The sequence below is a fragment of the Centruroides sculpturatus genome, unplaced genomic scaffold (assembly GCF_000671375.1).
Source record: "Centruroides sculpturatus isolate CEXI.00-Female unplaced genomic scaffold, Cexi_2.0 scaffold51, whole genome shotgun sequence".
Taxonomy (NCBI): domain Eukaryota; kingdom Metazoa; phylum Arthropoda; class Arachnida; order Scorpiones; family Buthidae; genus Centruroides; species Centruroides sculpturatus.
The window spans coordinates 320,652-339,914 of record NW_019384329.1 but is presented as its reverse complement, the minus strand read 5'-3'; the positions used below and the strand labels follow the sequence as shown (position 1 = coordinate 339,914).

Below are 19,263 nucleotides of genomic sequence, written 5' to 3'. Positions count from 1 at the left end.
TTTAGCCGTATTTAGTTTTAGTGGAATTATTTTCTTTACCCACTGACGTTTACAAAAATCATAAAGATCTAAAAAAAATAAATAAAAGATTGTATTTTAATTAAAACACTAAAATATTATTAATGTATTATGAAAAAGTTATAATAAAAAAGAAAAAAACAGTCTTTCATTATAGAGAAGTGTATTGCGTGATGACTGATTAAAGAAGAAAAAATACGGAGACATAAAATTTGATTATATTTTCTTAATTTGCGAAAAAACCGGGAGGTCGCCATTTTGTTTCGTTTACGTGTAATACGTCACAATAAAACGAAATCGAAACATTTATTCGTAGTAATTTTGTTCCGTTCGGATGTGGATGAAACGTAATAAAATGCAAGTTTGGAATTTCGTTACAAAGCGATTCCTATAGCCGCCATTTTGAAGGGGGAAACAATAACTTTCTTACGAAAATTACTTTTTAATTGTTTACCGAAACAAATCTCATTCGCTAGTTGCTTATTTTCTGAAATTACCCTAATCATACCAAAAAAAAAAAACTCAATTTAACGGGCGGGACAAACCATTAAAATTCATAAACGATTTTCACAAGAAATAAAATACATCTCGATGTGTCGCTGGAATTCTTTCAAAATTTATTATTATTATTATTAACACCAGATGGAGAGACGTTCGATCGCGAACAAAACGAGGTAAAAAACAAAAGTAGCGCCATCTAACGTTCGAAACATTATTTAAAAATAATACACAGGCTTGTAATTTGGTGCATAATTTAATGAAATTTTTTTCTCATTCATTTCATCAATACTTTTTTTTTTATTATATCTTACATGATTTTTAGGATGGATGGTTAACATTGCATGCAAAACCATTACAATGAAAAGTATAAATTTCCTCATAAAATGTTGCACACACAAAGATTAGGAAAATAAATGAAAAATATTTACAATGGATGTTAAGACACACAGTGAAAAAACGTCACCAAAAAAATTTTCTTTATATAATATATATATATATATAATATATATTTTTTGAGCCCTTTGATTAAATGTGCATAAAAATCTTATAGGAAGCCAACAGCGATTTTTTTATTATTAACTTTTATGTATATATATATCATGTGTATATAATACATCCGCTTCAAAATAATGATACACCCAATCGGCAATTGTTTTGCGACAATACATGCAAATATATTAAAAAATATGTGAGAAAAATATTGGTCATCGAAGTCAAGGATGCAGCTGATCATCACCACCACCACCACCACCATGCAATTTAATGTTGTATTTGTTTTTATTCCATGATGTTGCCTACTATCTATTGTTTTCTTAAGGTTACACTTACACGTTAAGCATTGCTAAATTTGGGGGGAGGTTTTTTTTTATTACCTAAAAACTGACACGCAAATAATCTAAATACTGTACATACAATAATATATATATATATATATAATTTATATATTTATATATTCCACCAGTTCCTGGAATACTTTCAGAAAAATATCTAAGCAATTCTTTTACCGTTTATTGTTAACAATGACTGCGTAACTTCGCACCCTTCGTAACTATTTAACATTTGGCACGCTACTAAGTTATCATCTATGTATATATATAAATGAAAACCGTGATCGTTTGTTAATTTAATAATAATAATAATAATAATAATGATCATCATCACCGTCGTGTCATCATCTATCATCGTTACGTGTATTTTTGTTTAACTCGTATACGAAAATAAAAAACCGTAAACAGTTTTCATTTATTATTATTATTATTTTTTTTTTTAGCGCAAACTTAACAAACCTGTGTTAGCCGTTACTTTAACAATTCAGTCGTTGAGCTCGTTTAACATTTCACAAACTTTGTAACCTGTACAGTAAAGTGTGTATTATTTATTTATTTATTTATTTTAATTAATATTATTATTATCGTCATCATCATCATCATCAGGTTAAACCGATTGTTCATCACGTACACAAATTCTTAGACGGGAGGGGAAAAAATAGACAAAAAACTTTGCACACGTGTACACAAAAATTGTAGAACGTTAAAAATGGCGAATAAATTAAGCACGTAAAGAAATGGTTTTTTATATTATATGTAATATTATTATTAGTAGTATTATTATTAATTGTATAGAATCATCATCCTCCAATTTAAAATGCACGATATGTTAAACCACTACACAGATGATAGCACCCGAGAAAAGTTTGGACTTTTGTTTTTTTTTTTTTTTTTGTTTTTAACACTTTCCTGTACACTCTCTGCCCCTCTCTTCTCTATTATTTTAATTATTTTGGACAGCTTTGAGCACTTTTAGGGATTTTTGATTCCTCACTCGCGTGTATCTTTGGTGTGTCTACGTTATAGCTGCCACACGACGCACGTATACACACACACGCACACACACATACGCGTTACACTTGTTTAATTAATACTGGATTTCTCAGGGATTTTTTTAGATGGTTAAACTTTTTTTTTTTTTGTTAAACTACGAAGAATCGGAAGGCTAAAAACGGAATATTTTACAAGATGCTAATTAATCGGGTAAAACAAATGTTGGATTTTTCTATCGATGACGACAACACTCACCTGCTGTACTTAGGAGAGTATTATGGACTCTTCGGAAGGTTGACATCTTAGCACGTGTCTCTGCGTATCCTCTCTCTGGTTGAGATTCTCGTCTTGGCCGATAATCTCGGATGTTTGGGTGAACATGTTGGATGATTTGATACCAGATTTCTCTTGATTCAGTTTGTTGAGATTGGCCACGTCGCTGGAGTCCACGTCATCGATGCTTACAAGAGGGACTTTCAGAGGAATGTTGGAATTGGCATGCTTTGATGTGTCGCTTATGATGGAAGAATACTCCATGCGATTGCCACAAAAGCATGTAGCTTCTGATTGTGTACAGTGCGATATCTGATTATATGTACAGGATAGATTTGTACAGTGAAAGGGTAACGAATATGAAGGAAGTTCTGATGTCCATCCCACGTTTTCCGTTTCGGAGCCACGTTGGAGGGGCCTTTGGCTGACGGATCCGCTGATTCTCTGTGGGGGTGTCTTCCTAACGGACGACATGGCGGGGCTGAGTAGCTGCGACGAATTATCTTCTACCCCCACGAATTTTATGGGTTGGGCGTGAGGTTTGGGGCCCGTTTTCGGTCCTATGGCTTTTAAGGGTTGTTTGCTGGTGGCGGATGACTTGACAGCTGGTGAGAGTAACACTGAGGTAGAAAAGGATGTGTTGTTGTTGTTTTGAAGGTTGTCATCCGCTGCCTTTTTCATCTTCCTAAGAACAGTTTTTGAGATCTGTTCCGGAGTCGATTCTTCTTTATGTCCGTTATCTGTTTTCTTCAGGATCGATTTCTTCTTGCTTATGTCCGGACTGCTGATCTGACTCTTCTGTGGAGAGTCGGTGAGTAATGGGCTCTTGCTGCCCCGACCTAAAATGATACTTATTATTCAAAAACACGTGTAGAAAAATACAAGGACTTACCTGTCAACCAGCAAGAATAATCCATAATTTTTTTTTCAAGAAAACTACTTAACATAAGTAAACATTCTCAAAGTGCGTAAATAAAAAAAAACTTGGCTTTGTTCTATCAACTTAACCATTCCTAAGTTTTATAATTATTTTAAAATACAAGGTGTTCCCCTCGAAGTCTAGTTTTGAGGATTAATTTTGGGAAAAGAAACCTGAGTATAGTATTGTAACAATGGTAATAGAAAGTGCATCTAATAGTTAGATATTGCATTAAATCAGTAATTTTCACATACTCTCCTGACTTGACTACGTTAGGATGCATGTTGCATCCAAACGAAGCCAGCATGTTAGAAGTCATGATGTTAATGGCATCTGCGATTCTTGTACACACTACTGTCGTGTGTTGTACGTTTGTACCATACACACGATCCTTGACGTGCCCACAAGGAAAAAACATTCAAACAGATGATGTCGGGTGATAGGGCAAACGAAGAAATAGAGCCCCAGCCAAGAAATGGAGACCCTTTCGAGCTTATTGATCAACATTCTCCAACATATCTGAACAAATGGATTTTACAGAACAGTTTAAAAGTATGAATGTTCGAAAGGAACACCGTGTTTTAATTTAATTTTGGTACTAGCAATACTCAAGTAGAATTGAAATATTTTACGTAAATGAACACGGTGATATTTTTAAGTTCTAGAGTTATATTTGACAAGAATTAATGGATTGTGAGCTGTTACACTTCAGTATCTGCAGGTATATCTACTAACAAAAGATTTTTTTCTGATAAATCTGCTTGACCTATTTCTTACAAAGAAACTTCATATTTGTACATTTATATTAAACCTCTTCAGCAATTCTCGATAGATTACACTAAGGCACATCTTGTTAAAATACTTATCAGCGACTGATTAGCGTTATTGTGATGGGAATCGATTGAGAAAATGAAAGAATGAGAGATAAACGAGAATCGATCACGGATTTATCCATTGACGCAACCGAAAATATCATTTCGAGAACCGCAAAGATCTATATAAGTAAGTTTACCTTTAAGAAATAAAATGTTCCACAACGTTAAAGAAGAAATAAATGCGCTAGTATCAAACTTGACGTGCAGTAAATCAGTTACGCTAGAATGCACCATTTTTCGTGCGATCTCTAAAAAATTCTGCTACATTTTTAGTGCATTATTCGCAGATTATGGTACTAAAAATACTTTTTATTCGATAGTGAAAGTCGAAGTAACTATGTGGAAGTATACTTGTCTATTTAGAAGTAAAGGCTTCGAAACGGATCTGTATCGTCCTCTTTATATATATATTGTATATAATACTAAAAAAAACAAGTTAAATTGCCACAACACCTGAATAGGGCCAGTGTTCCATGGATGGCCCTTCCGGGGAGGCGTGCTGCGTTGTTCTCTCTTATTCCCCTTCAATCCTACAATCCTACTGCATCGGGTATAGATAAAAATCCCTCTTAGTGCCCACATGGCGGAGAATATAAAAATAGTAGTGTTTATTACAGAAATAATAGAAATGTTAAGCCCTACAAATATAATTATTGCATTACGTTACTATAAAGTAAAATCACAGTTTATTTCTGTTTAAATCTACACACCAATAATGTGTAACATCGTGTAATCATTCTGTAAGGAGTTTAGATGAAATTAAAAAAAAAAAAAGTTTCGTCTTGTTAATGTTAACTAATTCAATCGAAATATTATTTATGTTTTTCGGTTGTATACACACTTTCCATCAACGAACAGCTTTATTCTCTGAATGAGCTAATTATCTAACTTCAAAAATTCCAATATCGTGTGAACACGAGCATATTTTACACGCATATTATCTATATTATGCAAATACGATTTGCACAATAGTTTCATTAAATTCAATGCAAAATTATTGGTGTTTTTACACAATTTTACCAGCTACGTTTATACCAAAACACGTGGGAATATCGATCCTACAGAGAAGTTTCTATCTGACACGTCCTTACTCCTATATGTCAAGTATATCCTGATAAAAAGCCACGAAAATATACAACGAAGAAACTCATATTTTATCCAATTCTGTACTGCACTCTTCCTTCTAATTCCAACTGTGTGTTAATGTTAGGCAGGGTAATGCAATCTAAAATATGAGTAATCAATTTAATCTCCTTTCTTAACCTCATCGAGCAGACTAGAATGCACTCGGGATTCGTCAAGCATGTAATGTAATTCCCAACAAAATAAATAATATCACAAAATAGCTTAATAAATAGTAGAATGGCGAATAAAATCCGATTCTGTAATTTATAATTCGAGTAAAAAGCTCTAAATAATGTAAATCTATTATAATTATATAATTGTTAATTAATGGTAAGTAATGTGTACTTTAATTTAAACGTTAATGTTTTATTTTTTTTTTTTAAGTTTCATTGTTTAAGACGTGGAATTTTCAGCTTTCTTGCGAGATTTTAATGTATTAAATTGCAAATAAACCCGAATAAAAGTATTATTTTTCGGAATAGCATTATATATATGTTATTCTTTCTTTTCCATTAATAGGTCAAAATCATTAATCTTTATTTCTGTGAATTTTTCGTGTATCGATTCACATTTTCAGTTTCCTTCCCCCACTTTCCAGTCTTCTCAGAAATCAATTTCATTACTTGTTTATATATATATAAATGTTTTTGCACCATAATACACAAAATTTGTCTCTGTTATCTATAAGTGGTCGATAAAACTTAAGGCCTCTATCAGTAATGTTTTTTTTTTTTTTTTTACATTTGTAAGTAATCCAGAGAATATGAAGTTATCAATGTTTCATTTCTACTGTGACATTTTCCAGGATTCTTGGTGATATTTTTTCAAATTATACTAGCATAAGCAACTTATGTGTGAATGAGGTCCATAAAAAAAGAGAGGTCCTAGCCTAGTGACACTTTTTTTTATGGATCTGTCACATACAAATCCGTTTGTCGATATTTGGTTGGGCCCAGCATTAGGAATCTAGGATCTCGAGGATCTTTTTGCAATAAATCCTAAGAATCGCCCATTATCTCATACGGGATTTTTTTTATTGTTAACAGGCGCTTTATATTTTAATAATTTACTTAAATATATAAACTAAAAATCGCTCTACGAAATTTGTATGATGTTTTTAGGTACTTTATCAATATAGAATATCATTTGACATTGGCGGATTACCCAATATGCTCACCTAGGGCCTCAAATATTACATAAAAAAAAGATAACATGCCTCTATGAATTTAGTGAATGTGTATATTTCGCATCTTGGCAAGAATAGCGACGTAACATAAAATGACGATTTTACTGTCTATTTAATATTAAAAAAAATGCATTTTTTTTACATAAAGGACCTTATAAGAAAATTTGTCAAGAGCATCGAAGGAACTTAATCCGCTACTGTCGTTTGATACGGGGAATACAATTGCTTACAGTTTTGTTACCTCGTTACTTGTAAAACGGATTTAAACATACGGAACAGATATTACAGTTTCCCTTTACGTTCAATTAATGCTCCACTTTAAAAAAAAAAATAAGTTAGCAAGTCTAATTCTTGGATGAAAAATTGTTAAATCCGTTTTCTGTACCTACGCATTTCACTCGCAATCATTTAGGTGGTGATTTAGCAGTGGGAGGCTATTACATACCACGCTGATGATCTCTCATTATTCATGATTATTTCATTTACTAGATAATAAACTGCTAGACCGATCTATCTCTTAGTAACAAGGAGTTTCCACCCCCCTCAGTTAATAACGTTCTCAAACTGTTACGTATTACGAATTATTTCAGAATAATTAGCTTAGTTATAACCCGTTAAAAGTGCTGACAATTTGCAGATGGTCATCATCAGACTATCATAAACAGTTTGATGATGTCACTGTATGCCCATCTGCCAAATAAATATCATATCTGCATTTCTTGGCATCGGCTAGTTTCTCCTTTAACGCGACATTTATGAAGAGGTGATGCAATGCGATTTAATTCCGATAGAATTAAAATGAAATGCCACTCTTCCACTTCCGGTCGTTTCGACAATTATAAAGGGCGACGTTACAGATAATTTCGGCAAATGCTTAAACGTCACCAAGTATCCTGCAATTGGAAATACTTGGCATCAATTCTGAGCAGATGTGAAGGAGAGTTTGAAAGGGACTTCATTCCTCCAACGACTTTTATCTATTGTGGAAATCCATTTAGACGTTTCTTACTTTCATATCATGACGTTACATCGTGCTGTATGCGTTTAGAAAGCTATAAAAGCGTTTGATTTATTTCAGAAATGTCACCAAACATTTCACTTACTAAGATATGATCTAATATTCGATTGATAAGTCAGATAAAATAATTTTTTTTTTGTTCGAAAGTAAACGCACGATAAAAGATTTTATCGGGTAAATAGATTTTAATGTTTTTCTGGTTTAAGTGAAATCGTCGCTGCAGATAATCTTACAATAAATTTCACATACGCTACATTATAAAAGCTGAAACTATACACATTTACGGATTAATGTTCATAAATTCGTGACTAAGTAACTGTCTACAAACGCTGTTAAGAGAATTATAAACTGAAAATCGGGTCTTTACATACTTGTAAATTGTGTTATACAGAGAAACTTTCATTTTTTGTAACGTTTTTTCGATATTTCTTCCATTCAAACACTCTTTCTTGCCAATTTTTCGTCACAAATTTGCTCTTACGAAAATTTTTAAGGGAGTGTTCAATATGTTTTTATAAATTCGTTCTCTGAATTGTTTTATTGAGATATTTAGAAATATTTGTGTAATTCATCGTTTTGTTCTCGTAAAACCCTTCCAAATTTATTTTTCATTACAATCGAATAATGGATAAATATTTAAAGACGAAATGAATAAAGAAAAAGTTGTACTAGAGTGTGGAAAATTAAGACAAATTACGAGAATTAATCTCAAGAAAAAATATAAGAGCAAAGCCAAGTTTAACAATAAATTGTCTAGGTTACATGTATCATTGTTTAACTACATAAATCACATATGTAATCAATAATCAAGCTGACATTATTTAAAATCTTAGCTTTTGTCTAAATTTATTTCTTGTATTTAAAGAATGAACTTACCGAAACGTCCGAGAACTGCATGAAAACAAAGAAAATTTCAGCGGTTTTAAAACCAAATTTGAAACAAAGTTTAAATATATTTGTTTCATTATTATTTTTTAACCTTAAAACGGTCTAGAACTTTTAACATTATTTATTCTATAAATTATTCTGTAAAAAGACTGTTGTAAAATCGTTGTATATAGCCTGTCCCTTGTGCGAAAACTTTGTACTCAACTAAACTAAACTGCAATGAATAATTTTCGACGTGTTGTTATTGTCTAGGCCTGCGATTAAATATTTACACTTAATTTTTAGTCTAAACATTAATTATTAATTTATAATTACTGAATATATTCTGTGAAAAGAGTAGGAGGGTGTTAGCCGTCTAGCACTCTAAGTGCTAGTTAAAGCTAAAATTAAATTGTAGTGTACTAAAAACTTAAATTATAGTGTTCATTTACTTGTTTTTAAGGAACTAAATTAGATAACACTTTTAAAAATAAGACAAAAATATACTTACTTAATGAAGAAAACGGTGTTTTGATTCCGACTTTTGATTTTCCTGTCAGACTACCGGTTGTACTTATGGAATCGAGGGATGATAGTGAACTTTGCCGATTACCATCGAATCTCGGCCTTTGCCTGATGGCTTGAAAGAATCTCGGTTTCTTAATGGGTGGTGAGAAATTATTATGAATATCCTGCTTTGTTTTAAAGTCCTGCGAATGAGAGAGTAGAGGTACGCCGGTGTTGGCATCGTCCTCCATTTTATCTGTTGGTTCTTCGTAATTTTCACTATCTAACGAGGAAGAACTGTGAGATTTGTACATCTGAGATTGTGGTAGAACTTGGTGCTGTATGGAAGATGTGCTGGAGGTGATTAGTGCCGCGATGCTCTTACCAGAAGGTGCCGTATAGTCCGTTAAAGGGTTAACATATAGATTACTGTTATAAATGGGGCTTGCAAGTTGTTCTTCAGCAGTGAGATCACCTTGAGATTCGAACAGATGGGTGTTGCAACTCAAGTAAGTATCTGAACTTTCTACACTTCCCACATCCCATCGGTTGATAGTTTTCATTTCAATATTAGCGTGATAATCGTTCGGTTGGGATGTAAGATCTTGATCCATAAAGTCTCTGATGTCCTGCAAGAATAAGCATAAATAATTTTATCACTGCGCAATACATGTTTATAGAGTGTATAATCAGTGAAAGCGTGTGCTGTAACAGTATTATGATCATTTATTTTGCTTCTGCAAAGCAAAGATAATGTTAAAACATGCCTAAATATGTGCTTAAAATTGAATTTATGCTGTGCGTGATTATTTATATTTTCGTGTTAATCTTGTTAGCTTGCATCTTTATATGTGCTAGAATTTTAATTAATTAATTAACATGTGCATATTGCGTGTAATTGTGCGTTAGTTTGTGTTGACAGTTTAAGCACACAGTCAAGCATACATACGCTTGTAGATGAAATGAATGTTAATCACTTCTTCTTTGGACGAAATAGGAATCGATATGGATATGTAGGAATTTTTTTTTCCTTTAGTAAATAAATTTATGCACAATAATCTAATTTGAATAAATCCAATTACATAATTATTGTCAGTTACATGCATAGTAAAACACAGAAGAACATCAAGAGAAATAGGATAACAATGTGGCTAGGAAAGATTAATAGGAAGTCATAACATAGAAGATGTAAGTCTGCATACACACACTCAAACACACGTTCAAGCAAACACATCTGAAGTCTTGTTCCCCATACTTCTGTTAAGAAATAAGAACATCAGTAAACTGTTGAAGGATTAGTTGCAGAGGTAGACTCGTAATAACCTGTGTTAAGAAGGAAGTGAAGTGCACAAAGTGAGAAGCAGCAGGCAGGAAAAAAGAAAGAAAATAACTGATGCCATCGGTACAATACCTTCTCCTAGATGTCTACCTTGTTAGACTGTCACTCCAAGCTCCAGGAGCGACTAGTGGGGAGCACTGCGGGCACGTCCCACCTGGAAACAGCGCCAAACTCTGTGCACTACTACATCATACAATATTTTTATATAAGTAAAAAAAAATCCTAATTTTAAACTATATACTCGTATGGAATATGTGTAGCAAGATTGCACTGTTGTTCAGGTAACCATGTGTAACATTTTGCACAATTTTGCTACTTCTACTGATTTAAAAATGCTAAATATAAAAATATAAAATAGTAAAAGAGTGTTCAAAATTAATATTATATTAGCATTAGGCAATTATCATATGATCTAAGTCACCTTTTTTTTTCATGTAAATTATGTGAACAGACATATTGAACGTGTCTATTGGTCTGACGAGACTCCATCGATTTTTGCATAATTCAGCAAGGACGAAATTTATTTAGAGAGTGAGAGAGAGTTAAATAATAAAATAATTGCCTAATGTTACACAAAATAAATTCATATATAAAATATAAAAATTACAGCAAACTGAATTAATTGAAATGAACTCAAACTTTGTATAATTGTACAGAACCTGTTCTATCAATAGGACAGTTAGAAGTATTACTATTCCACTAGCACACGAATAAATCATGTCACATGTTCAGTGTAAATCTCGAGACAATTGGAGACGTTACCGAAATCTAAAATGATCCTGTAGCCAATACTAAAGTGCATTCCATTATTCAGAATCACTCTAAAAGTTTCTTCGTTAATTTATTTATAATTAATGCGACGAAATCAAATTTGAGTTTCCTCGAATTTATATTTCGTTTCTTCGCATGCTGTTAATTAATTAATATTCGATTAAATGATCTTGATACATAACTTTGGCAATGTTAAACAGCTACTAAAGTATAAAAATTCAGATAATGGAGTGTGTCTGGCTGTGGAATTCGTAAATAAATTAAAAAAAAAATACAGTAGACCTCCCTATAACACGGTAGATAATTCCGTGTTATATGAATTCCGTGTTGTACGAGTCACTTAGATTTTACAAATACCTGTGCCGGGCTGTAAACGGCTCACGTATTTGTAAAATCTAAGTGACTCGTACAACACGGAATTCATATAACACGAAATAATCTACCGTGTTATAGGGGGGTCTACTGTAATTAAATTACGTTTATCAACGTCACTGAACATTATTACGTTTTATTCAAAGGAAAAAGACAGCTAACTTCCCTCGAATATGACTTTTATGCGGAAACGTTTAAGCCATTTGTATATTCAGTAAAAAAAAAAAAAAAAACAAGTCACTTCCTGATTGAAAAATAAAGAGAATTGAGATTAATCCATAACTTGGATCAGATCGAGAATCAATCAATCGCACAGAATTCTGATCACGTTAGAATTTCTATTGATGATGCTATCAATTTGACAAATGTCTACAAAAGTTCAACGTCATGTTAAAAAAATTCTAGTTCCTTCCGAGATTTTCAAAGATCAAGAAGATTAATCAAAAAGCGTGCAGTCGATTCTAGAAGATCCATTATTTATTATACAGTAACATACTAAGCATTTTACCGAAGTTAAAACAAAGAAACTTTCAGAACGATTCGCTGAAATTAATTAGTAAATCGTTAATTAAGAGACTGTTCTAAAGTTTAAAAAAAAACGTTTTCCTTCTTGATACACTCAACGCATGGACTGAAAATAAAATTCTCATTATATCTACAATAGTTAAATTTTAGAAGTGTTTACTTACAGGAGACGAAACACCCAAAAGATTATTAGTTTCTCCACCTGAAACTCTCAATGGATTAAGATCTGTCGGATTAGTATCGACTTTGTTTTCTTCGGCACCCGTGATGTCTACTAGATTATTAGTACTAGGATCTACTGCAGATTGGCACTCTGTAGTTTGCGACGACTTACGCAGGTTTATGCAACCCCGTTGCATTATATGTTCGTGATTCTTGAAGCAACCGGTTCCTGTATGTATATGTGCACTGTCTCCCCCGATACTTCCCGCATCAACCTGCAAAAGTGACAAAATAAATTAGTTAAAATTAAGGTTAATGACCGAAAATCCATTCCTGTGATACCGTGTGAACCTGACAGCAGCAATTTCTATTTTAAAAATTTGGCTAACTTAACTTTTTTCCTTTCTTAATTTGGTACGCTATTAAAGTTTTATAATCGCTCGAACAATTTGAATGTTAAATTTTAGTTTAACTTGTCCTCATTTTAGAAGTTATTTCGGTGAAAAGAAATTTATTTATATGAAAATAAACTAATAATAAAATTGCTAACATCATTTACTTCCGGAATATTTGAAACGAATATCCCTGTTCGTTCCATACATAAATTAATTTAAAATTACAATATGTATAAGGAAATGTCATGTAAAGCCATGAATTATCATCTTGATTATCTGAAATAATACTTTAATATATGTTACGAAACTCCTCCCATCAATATTAAACTATTTAAAACAGTGTTTCGATTGTTCATCTGAAAAGATTAGCAAAGTATTCTAAGAAAACTTCTATAAAAATACATATTATCATCGTGTATTGATTTAATACCCGAGTAATTTGATATTCCTATATAATATAATCAATATGAATGTTGTATTAGGTTAATGCTCGACTAATTAGAGAAAATTAATGAAATTTTGCAGCTCTGTTTATTGTTGTGAATATAAAATTTCTCATTCAACCTTTCTGTAATTAGTCACTAGTTTGTTGTTTTGTTTAAATGGAGCTTCAAGCAATTTTCCACTCAATTTTTCAAATTTTCATATGAAAGTATGTACTGTTTCCTATCGAATTTTAAAAATTGTGTTTGTATAATTTATTGTACATGAAAAAAATTACTTACTTTAGTCGAATTTTGTTTATTTTTCAAAGAAAAACCTTACTTACTTGGCTTACGTTCTGTCCGGTTTCCGCTAAAACGTCGATCAGATCCATACTTTTAGCAAAAGCATCTCTAAGATTAACATGACGGAAAGCAACGATACTTCCTTCCTTTTTGGCTTTCTCCAGTGCATCCCTTCGCTTCAAAGCCTTCTCACGTCTCATCTGATTCTTATAAAATTCAGCAAAGTTGTTCACAATTATAGGAATGGGCAGTGCAATAACTAACACACCACAAATGCAGCAGACCCCACCAATAATTTTACCCAAAGGAGTGGTAGGACAGATATCACCGTACCCGACAGTTGTCATAGTGATACTTGCCCACCAGAACGCTTCTGGAATGCTAGTAAACGCTGTGTCATCCTCATCTTTTTCAGCGAAATATGCCAGGCTAGAGAATATCATGATACCAATAGCGAGAAACAACATAAGCAAACCTAGTTCTTTATAGCTGTTTTTTAAAGTAAAACCTAAACTCTGAAGTCCCGTCGAGTGTCGTGCTAATTTCAATATTCTCAAAATTCTCATAATTCTGAAGATTTGCACGATCCTCCTGACGTCTTGGAACTGGTCCGTGTGCTTGTTCGACTCGATTAGAAATAAAGATACAAAATATGGCATAATGGCTAACAAGTCTATAACGTTTAAGACTCCTTTGAAGAATTTCCACTTGTTAGGAGACGATATAAACCTCAGAAGGTACTCCAACGTGAACCATGTTATACATACAGCCTCGACCATGGCTAGTTTGCTGTTATCTTGAGTATGTTCTTCTTTATCCTTTTCTTGAAGCGATGGCAAAGTGTTAAGTGTCAGTCCAATTGTTGATAGTATAATGAACAAAATGGAGAGCACTGCAACTACCTGGAAAACAGTGGGTAAACATATGGAACCTCAAAAGCACTTAAAAAAAAGCGTGGCTACTACGCTGGGTACTACTCTACTTCACAAAAGGTACTACGTTCTATCAATAAAAAGCTGTAAAAATAAAAAATAATAATAAGTAAAGAGAGACAGAGGAAAGGACAGTAGGAAAATTAGCTTCTAAAGCTATTTTTTTTTTTTAGCCCTGAGCGAGTAGACTTGTTTCCTGCCACCGCTTCCACGACATGCAAGACTGCTTCCATCCATTGAACTTCGGTGCCGAGTGCTGTCTGCACATGCACAAAGTTGGCAGTGCTGCGACATTGCAATGTGCAGTTGTCACACTGCCCATTCCCATCATTAAAGGCAGAGAAGCACAAGCATCACAGTAAGCATGGAGGAGAATAGAAGAAGCTAGATAGAATTAAGATAGAAAATCAGCATATGTTATAAGTATAAGCAAATACTTTGTGGTATAATATATACTATAAGAGAATAGTATATCAATTCAAGTTGTATAAAGTATAGGCTGGTTAGTATCTCTCTTTAAATTGTGCTGAATTGCACATATTTCAATTTTACATCCCTCTTCTTTCTGTATTTATAAAAATGTCGTAGATACGTGCTATCAGGTGAAGTTATTTAATGATGGAAATCATAATAGGTTTAACTTTTTATGTGTTCCCCATTCTTTTTATCTATTATTTTATAGCGGGCGACATTTCTGCCAACTTTTAATCATCTCGATGATCTTAAAACAAAAAAAAAACGTTATCATCATAAATGGGTCAACTGATATTTAATTGCTGTCAGATGCTTTCGGCAATTAGAAAGAGCTCAAAAAATTAATATTAGTTTTTATTCTAAGCGCGAGAGAGGAGGGAAAAAATCAGAATGCACTACAGTTTTTCCATTTATAACTTTCCGGTTAATGAAAATCAGCTTAGTGATAATTAAAAGAGTGGTACTGTTTTAACTGCTCTGATTAAAGTTTTAAAAAAAATACATGTGGGAGGGCCATTGATAAACTGCCAAGTTGAATCTTTCTACTTTGATATGAAAGCATCGATATGCAAATGATGACATAAAACATAGCACCACTGTCTAGGATAGATATTTTTTGGACAATCTACGACATAATAGTAATAATAATAATATCAATAACTATAACTTAGTATATACTGTACTTGCAAAAATTTCTATCATTAAATGTTAAACTCTACACAACCGTCGTAGGTGTTAATTTTATATGCGATTTTCCAAATTTCCATAAGTTAAATGTCGATTTGTGGTCATAGTTTATGAGCATGATTACTCGATAATCACGCACACACAACATTGAATCATTTATTATCATCTGAATTTAAATTTTACAATATACCATAATTCCTTTGTAAGTAGATGAAGATGTTGGTCATATTTATTTTCTTAAAGATAAAGTTATGTTAGCTTAAAACAAATTTATGACTAGTGAACCAATAAACACAAATGCTCCTTTAAACAAACATTCCGTCAATGTCAAAAAAGCGGATATTTTAATTAGACCTACATAATAAGGGGATTAAAAAAAAAGAATGACGGAGAGAAATATTAGCTTATTCATTGATATATTTTATTTCGGAAATTCGCATGATATTTAGAAAATTGCGTGTCAAACGTCACGAAAACGTAGCGAACTTCGCATTATTGAACCAGTAGAAACTAGGCAGAAACTCGGTTGGCCCTACTTTACTACAACACGAAAATCGACCCATTGACGTAAACATTTTTACTAAAACTTCTTGGACGTACAAGTACAACGGTTACTGAAGAAAGGACGCGTTAAAGGTGATAGTGACCTGAAAAAAGAAAATCAATTAAATATACAATTCAGACCTTAAACCGATTTTAATTTTCCTTTATGGGCCTATGGGAGTGGCAGCAATCAGGTATTTTTACGACACTAATTTAAAGTCGGTTTTTGAAAAATGACAGGATACGACTCTTTTCTCGTTTTAAATATTTTCACACTTGTTGACGTTAAATAAATTTAAAATATTTTATTTTTAGTGACATAAACACGCGCGTATATATATATATATATATATACACACACACACATTACATGTATGTGTTGTGTTACAGAATTTCCTACTGGTTTCAGGATTGCGTTTGATAACAGCAATCGACATAAATCTACGAAGTGAAACGTCATTATCCGGATGTTTATTCCTTCTCTCACAATCTGGAATTCGTATGTTTTAACCCAACTTTCTAAATTTGTGTTTCTAAATTTGAAACTAGGCGACATTTACTATTGTATCTCGCGTTAATTTTGGAACAATACGTAATATAAGAGCCACAAGAGTCTCTCCTACAGTAAAAACCTCCCTCTCGTTGACAGTTGTTACGGAAATAAATCTAAATTTGATTATCGAATCGGACAAAACAAAACGAGAGAAAAAAAAAGTACAAATTTTGATTTATTATTCTACAAGCGAGCGTGGTTTGGTTTAATACCAAAATTAGGACAAAATGCCATTTGCGTAATGGCGGAATGATTATATTAATTCGTGAATAAACTCTTTAAAATTGCATTTTACGGCTTAACTTTCTAAAAATAAAAAATAAAGATACCGGCAGAAATGGGTAAATAAATGAATCGTTTCTGTTTTTAGCAATAGTAAATAACGATTTGTTTCGATTTAATCTGTGTTACTGTGCGCTTAGTGTATTTTTACAGTAATTAAATAGTTTTATTACTTCTTCCCATTCTGTTTAAATGTCTATGAGCATGCAAGAATTCGATTCTTCCATTTTCTTATCAATAAAATACTGTATTTATTTTTCGAATATTCTAATAAACTTATTATTTAAATCTTTCTTCATATTACAAGCATTCAATTCGAATTATAATTAGTGGTATAGGCTACAGAAATAATTAGAGTATACAGACAAACACACTTATCAACCTCATAAAGTAACGCCTAGAGCGAACCTATACAAATTTTAACAAGAGGTGATACACAATCTACAATCTTCTTTCCATTAACTCTAATTAATTACGTCAATTTATTGCCTATATCCATATTCATAAATGCTATTCCTAGTCGTAAAGGTCACCCCGCCGCGAAAATATCTATCTAATAATCCAAGCATGCGGCGTGTTCAGAATTCGAATTTTTGCCAGTTCGCTATACAAGAGAGTCACTTGAATGCAATATCTCTTACAGGGATGATAACAGGAAGAATAATAAGAAAAATCTTCCATTCTTAGAAGAACAATAATATTAAATACGACATTTTTTCCCCCTTCCTCCATCTCTTAAAATGGCAATAACGCATATGCCATGAGGAGGAAATAGTCAATACCAACAGTGAAAAACTGAAACTTGAGCTGGATTAAACAATAAGAATTTAATCTGAGCTAATTAAATGAACGATTAAATTAAATCCATTTATGTTATGATGAAGTAGTGGCTGGTCTTACATAAAAATCAAAATTAATCTTCATTAAGATAGTAACAGATAACACGAATTTGAACTGTTCTTGCTGCTTTCTGATTGCTAGAAATCCGAAATTGTGTTTACATCAACCAGGAAGGACGTATAAACCATCAGAATATTCGTTTTTCGAAGTTTAATATAAATCTGGCGGAGAAGTTTCACGCGTAAATTATTAAATAACTCCACAATACAAGCTTATATATATAACCACAATATTCATAGAGTCAATATTCAAGTGGCACAGTAGCACTTGAATATTATTCAAGTGATAAGAAATATTTCCACTAATTAATCAGACATATACACGCTTAGATTCGAATTATAATATTTGAACGCTTTGTATTATTAAAAATAGAATGTATATTAATGTGACACCGTCACTATGTCAGGCAGCAATTTTTAATCACGTGTTAATTAAAATCATGTAACTTCTAGTTTAAACAAGACGTTTACATATAGTTAATAACCAAGCCTTCCATATCTGGTCCTCGATTTTAATCGAATTCTGTTCTTAATGTTAACGAAGGACAGACGAACAGACCGACGAAAGCGGGAATGTATACGTCTGCGATTTGAAAATTGCAGCCCAATAAAGCTTACCATTACGTCCTACGAATCTCTAGAATTACTCTTTTTAAAATACTAAAAATATAACGTTATATTCTACTTCTTAATACTATAAGCGTTATAGAAAGAAGAAAAAATGGAGAATTTGATAAATAATTCATGTTTAAAAATAGAGCTGTGAAAGCCAAACGTGATTACAAAAAAAAAAAACTTTGATCGTTAAGTTCCAAACCTGAGGATAAAGCTAAATTAATCAGTAATATACTTTTAGGATGATCAAGAAAGGAGATAAAAGATAATTTATTAACTGCATAATCATTCTCTCCATTGAGTGAACTATCGATCTGTAAGAAATCACCATTTATTATGCAGGTTCTGGTATGGAATAGTAGAATTTTTTTAAGGACTAAACGGATCTAATTCCAATTAAGTAACTAACTAAATTGCATTCTTTAATAGATTATACTAATATCGATTGGTGCAAGTGGAGCAACAAATGTTTCTTTCCTTAAAAACAGCAAACCTCCGCCAATCGATCGTTTCGGACGAGATTGGTATACAACAATTATATTTAATTGGACAGGAATGCTACAAAAATTGTTTTCTTTCCTTCATGGCATGGGATATTTTTCGTGGAAAGGAAAATACATTTCACTTTCTTTTTTATTTTAGTAAACAGAATAAATCCCATGGAGTGGCTATGCTAATCCATTCGGTTAAACGCACGACACAAATGCACCTGTGCATTTTACAGTCACGTAAACTGAAGAAAGAAAATATTTTTTTATCCAAGCAACAGTCAAAATAACAACTTCGCTCCAAACAACAATTCCAAAGCAATTTTAAAACAGTAATAAATATTTCATCTAAGTGCTGACTAAATGCCACTTTTTTCCTTTTTTTTTTT

The 19,263-nt window shown here is 32.4% G+C and overlaps 1 protein-coding gene across 3 annotated transcripts in view; it reads right to left on the bottom strand.

Annotated features, from left to right (window-relative positions):
• Positions 1-1,692: 1,692 nt before the first annotated feature.
• Positions 1,693-19,263, bottom strand: part of LOC111629141 (potassium voltage-gated channel subfamily B member 2-like) — a 55,375-nt gene continuing 37,804 nt past the window's right edge. For 2 of the 3 annotated variants that reach the window (XM_023373013.1, XM_023373018.1), the window contains exons 3-7: positions 13,443-14,303; positions 12,281-12,553; positions 9,114-9,738; positions 8,612-8,626; positions 1,693-3,451 (exon numbers count right to left, since the gene is read on the bottom strand). In XM_023373013.1, coding sequence (XP_023228781.1) covers positions 2,604-3,451; positions 8,612-8,626; positions 9,114-9,738; positions 12,281-12,553; positions 13,443-14,303 — 2,622 coding nt within the window. In that variant the 3' untranslated portion in view covers positions 1,693-2,603. The remainder of the gene's footprint in view (positions 3,452-8,611; positions 8,627-9,113; positions 9,739-12,280; positions 12,554-13,442; positions 14,304-19,263) is intronic. The other variant, XM_023373026.1, reaches the window with a different exon arrangement.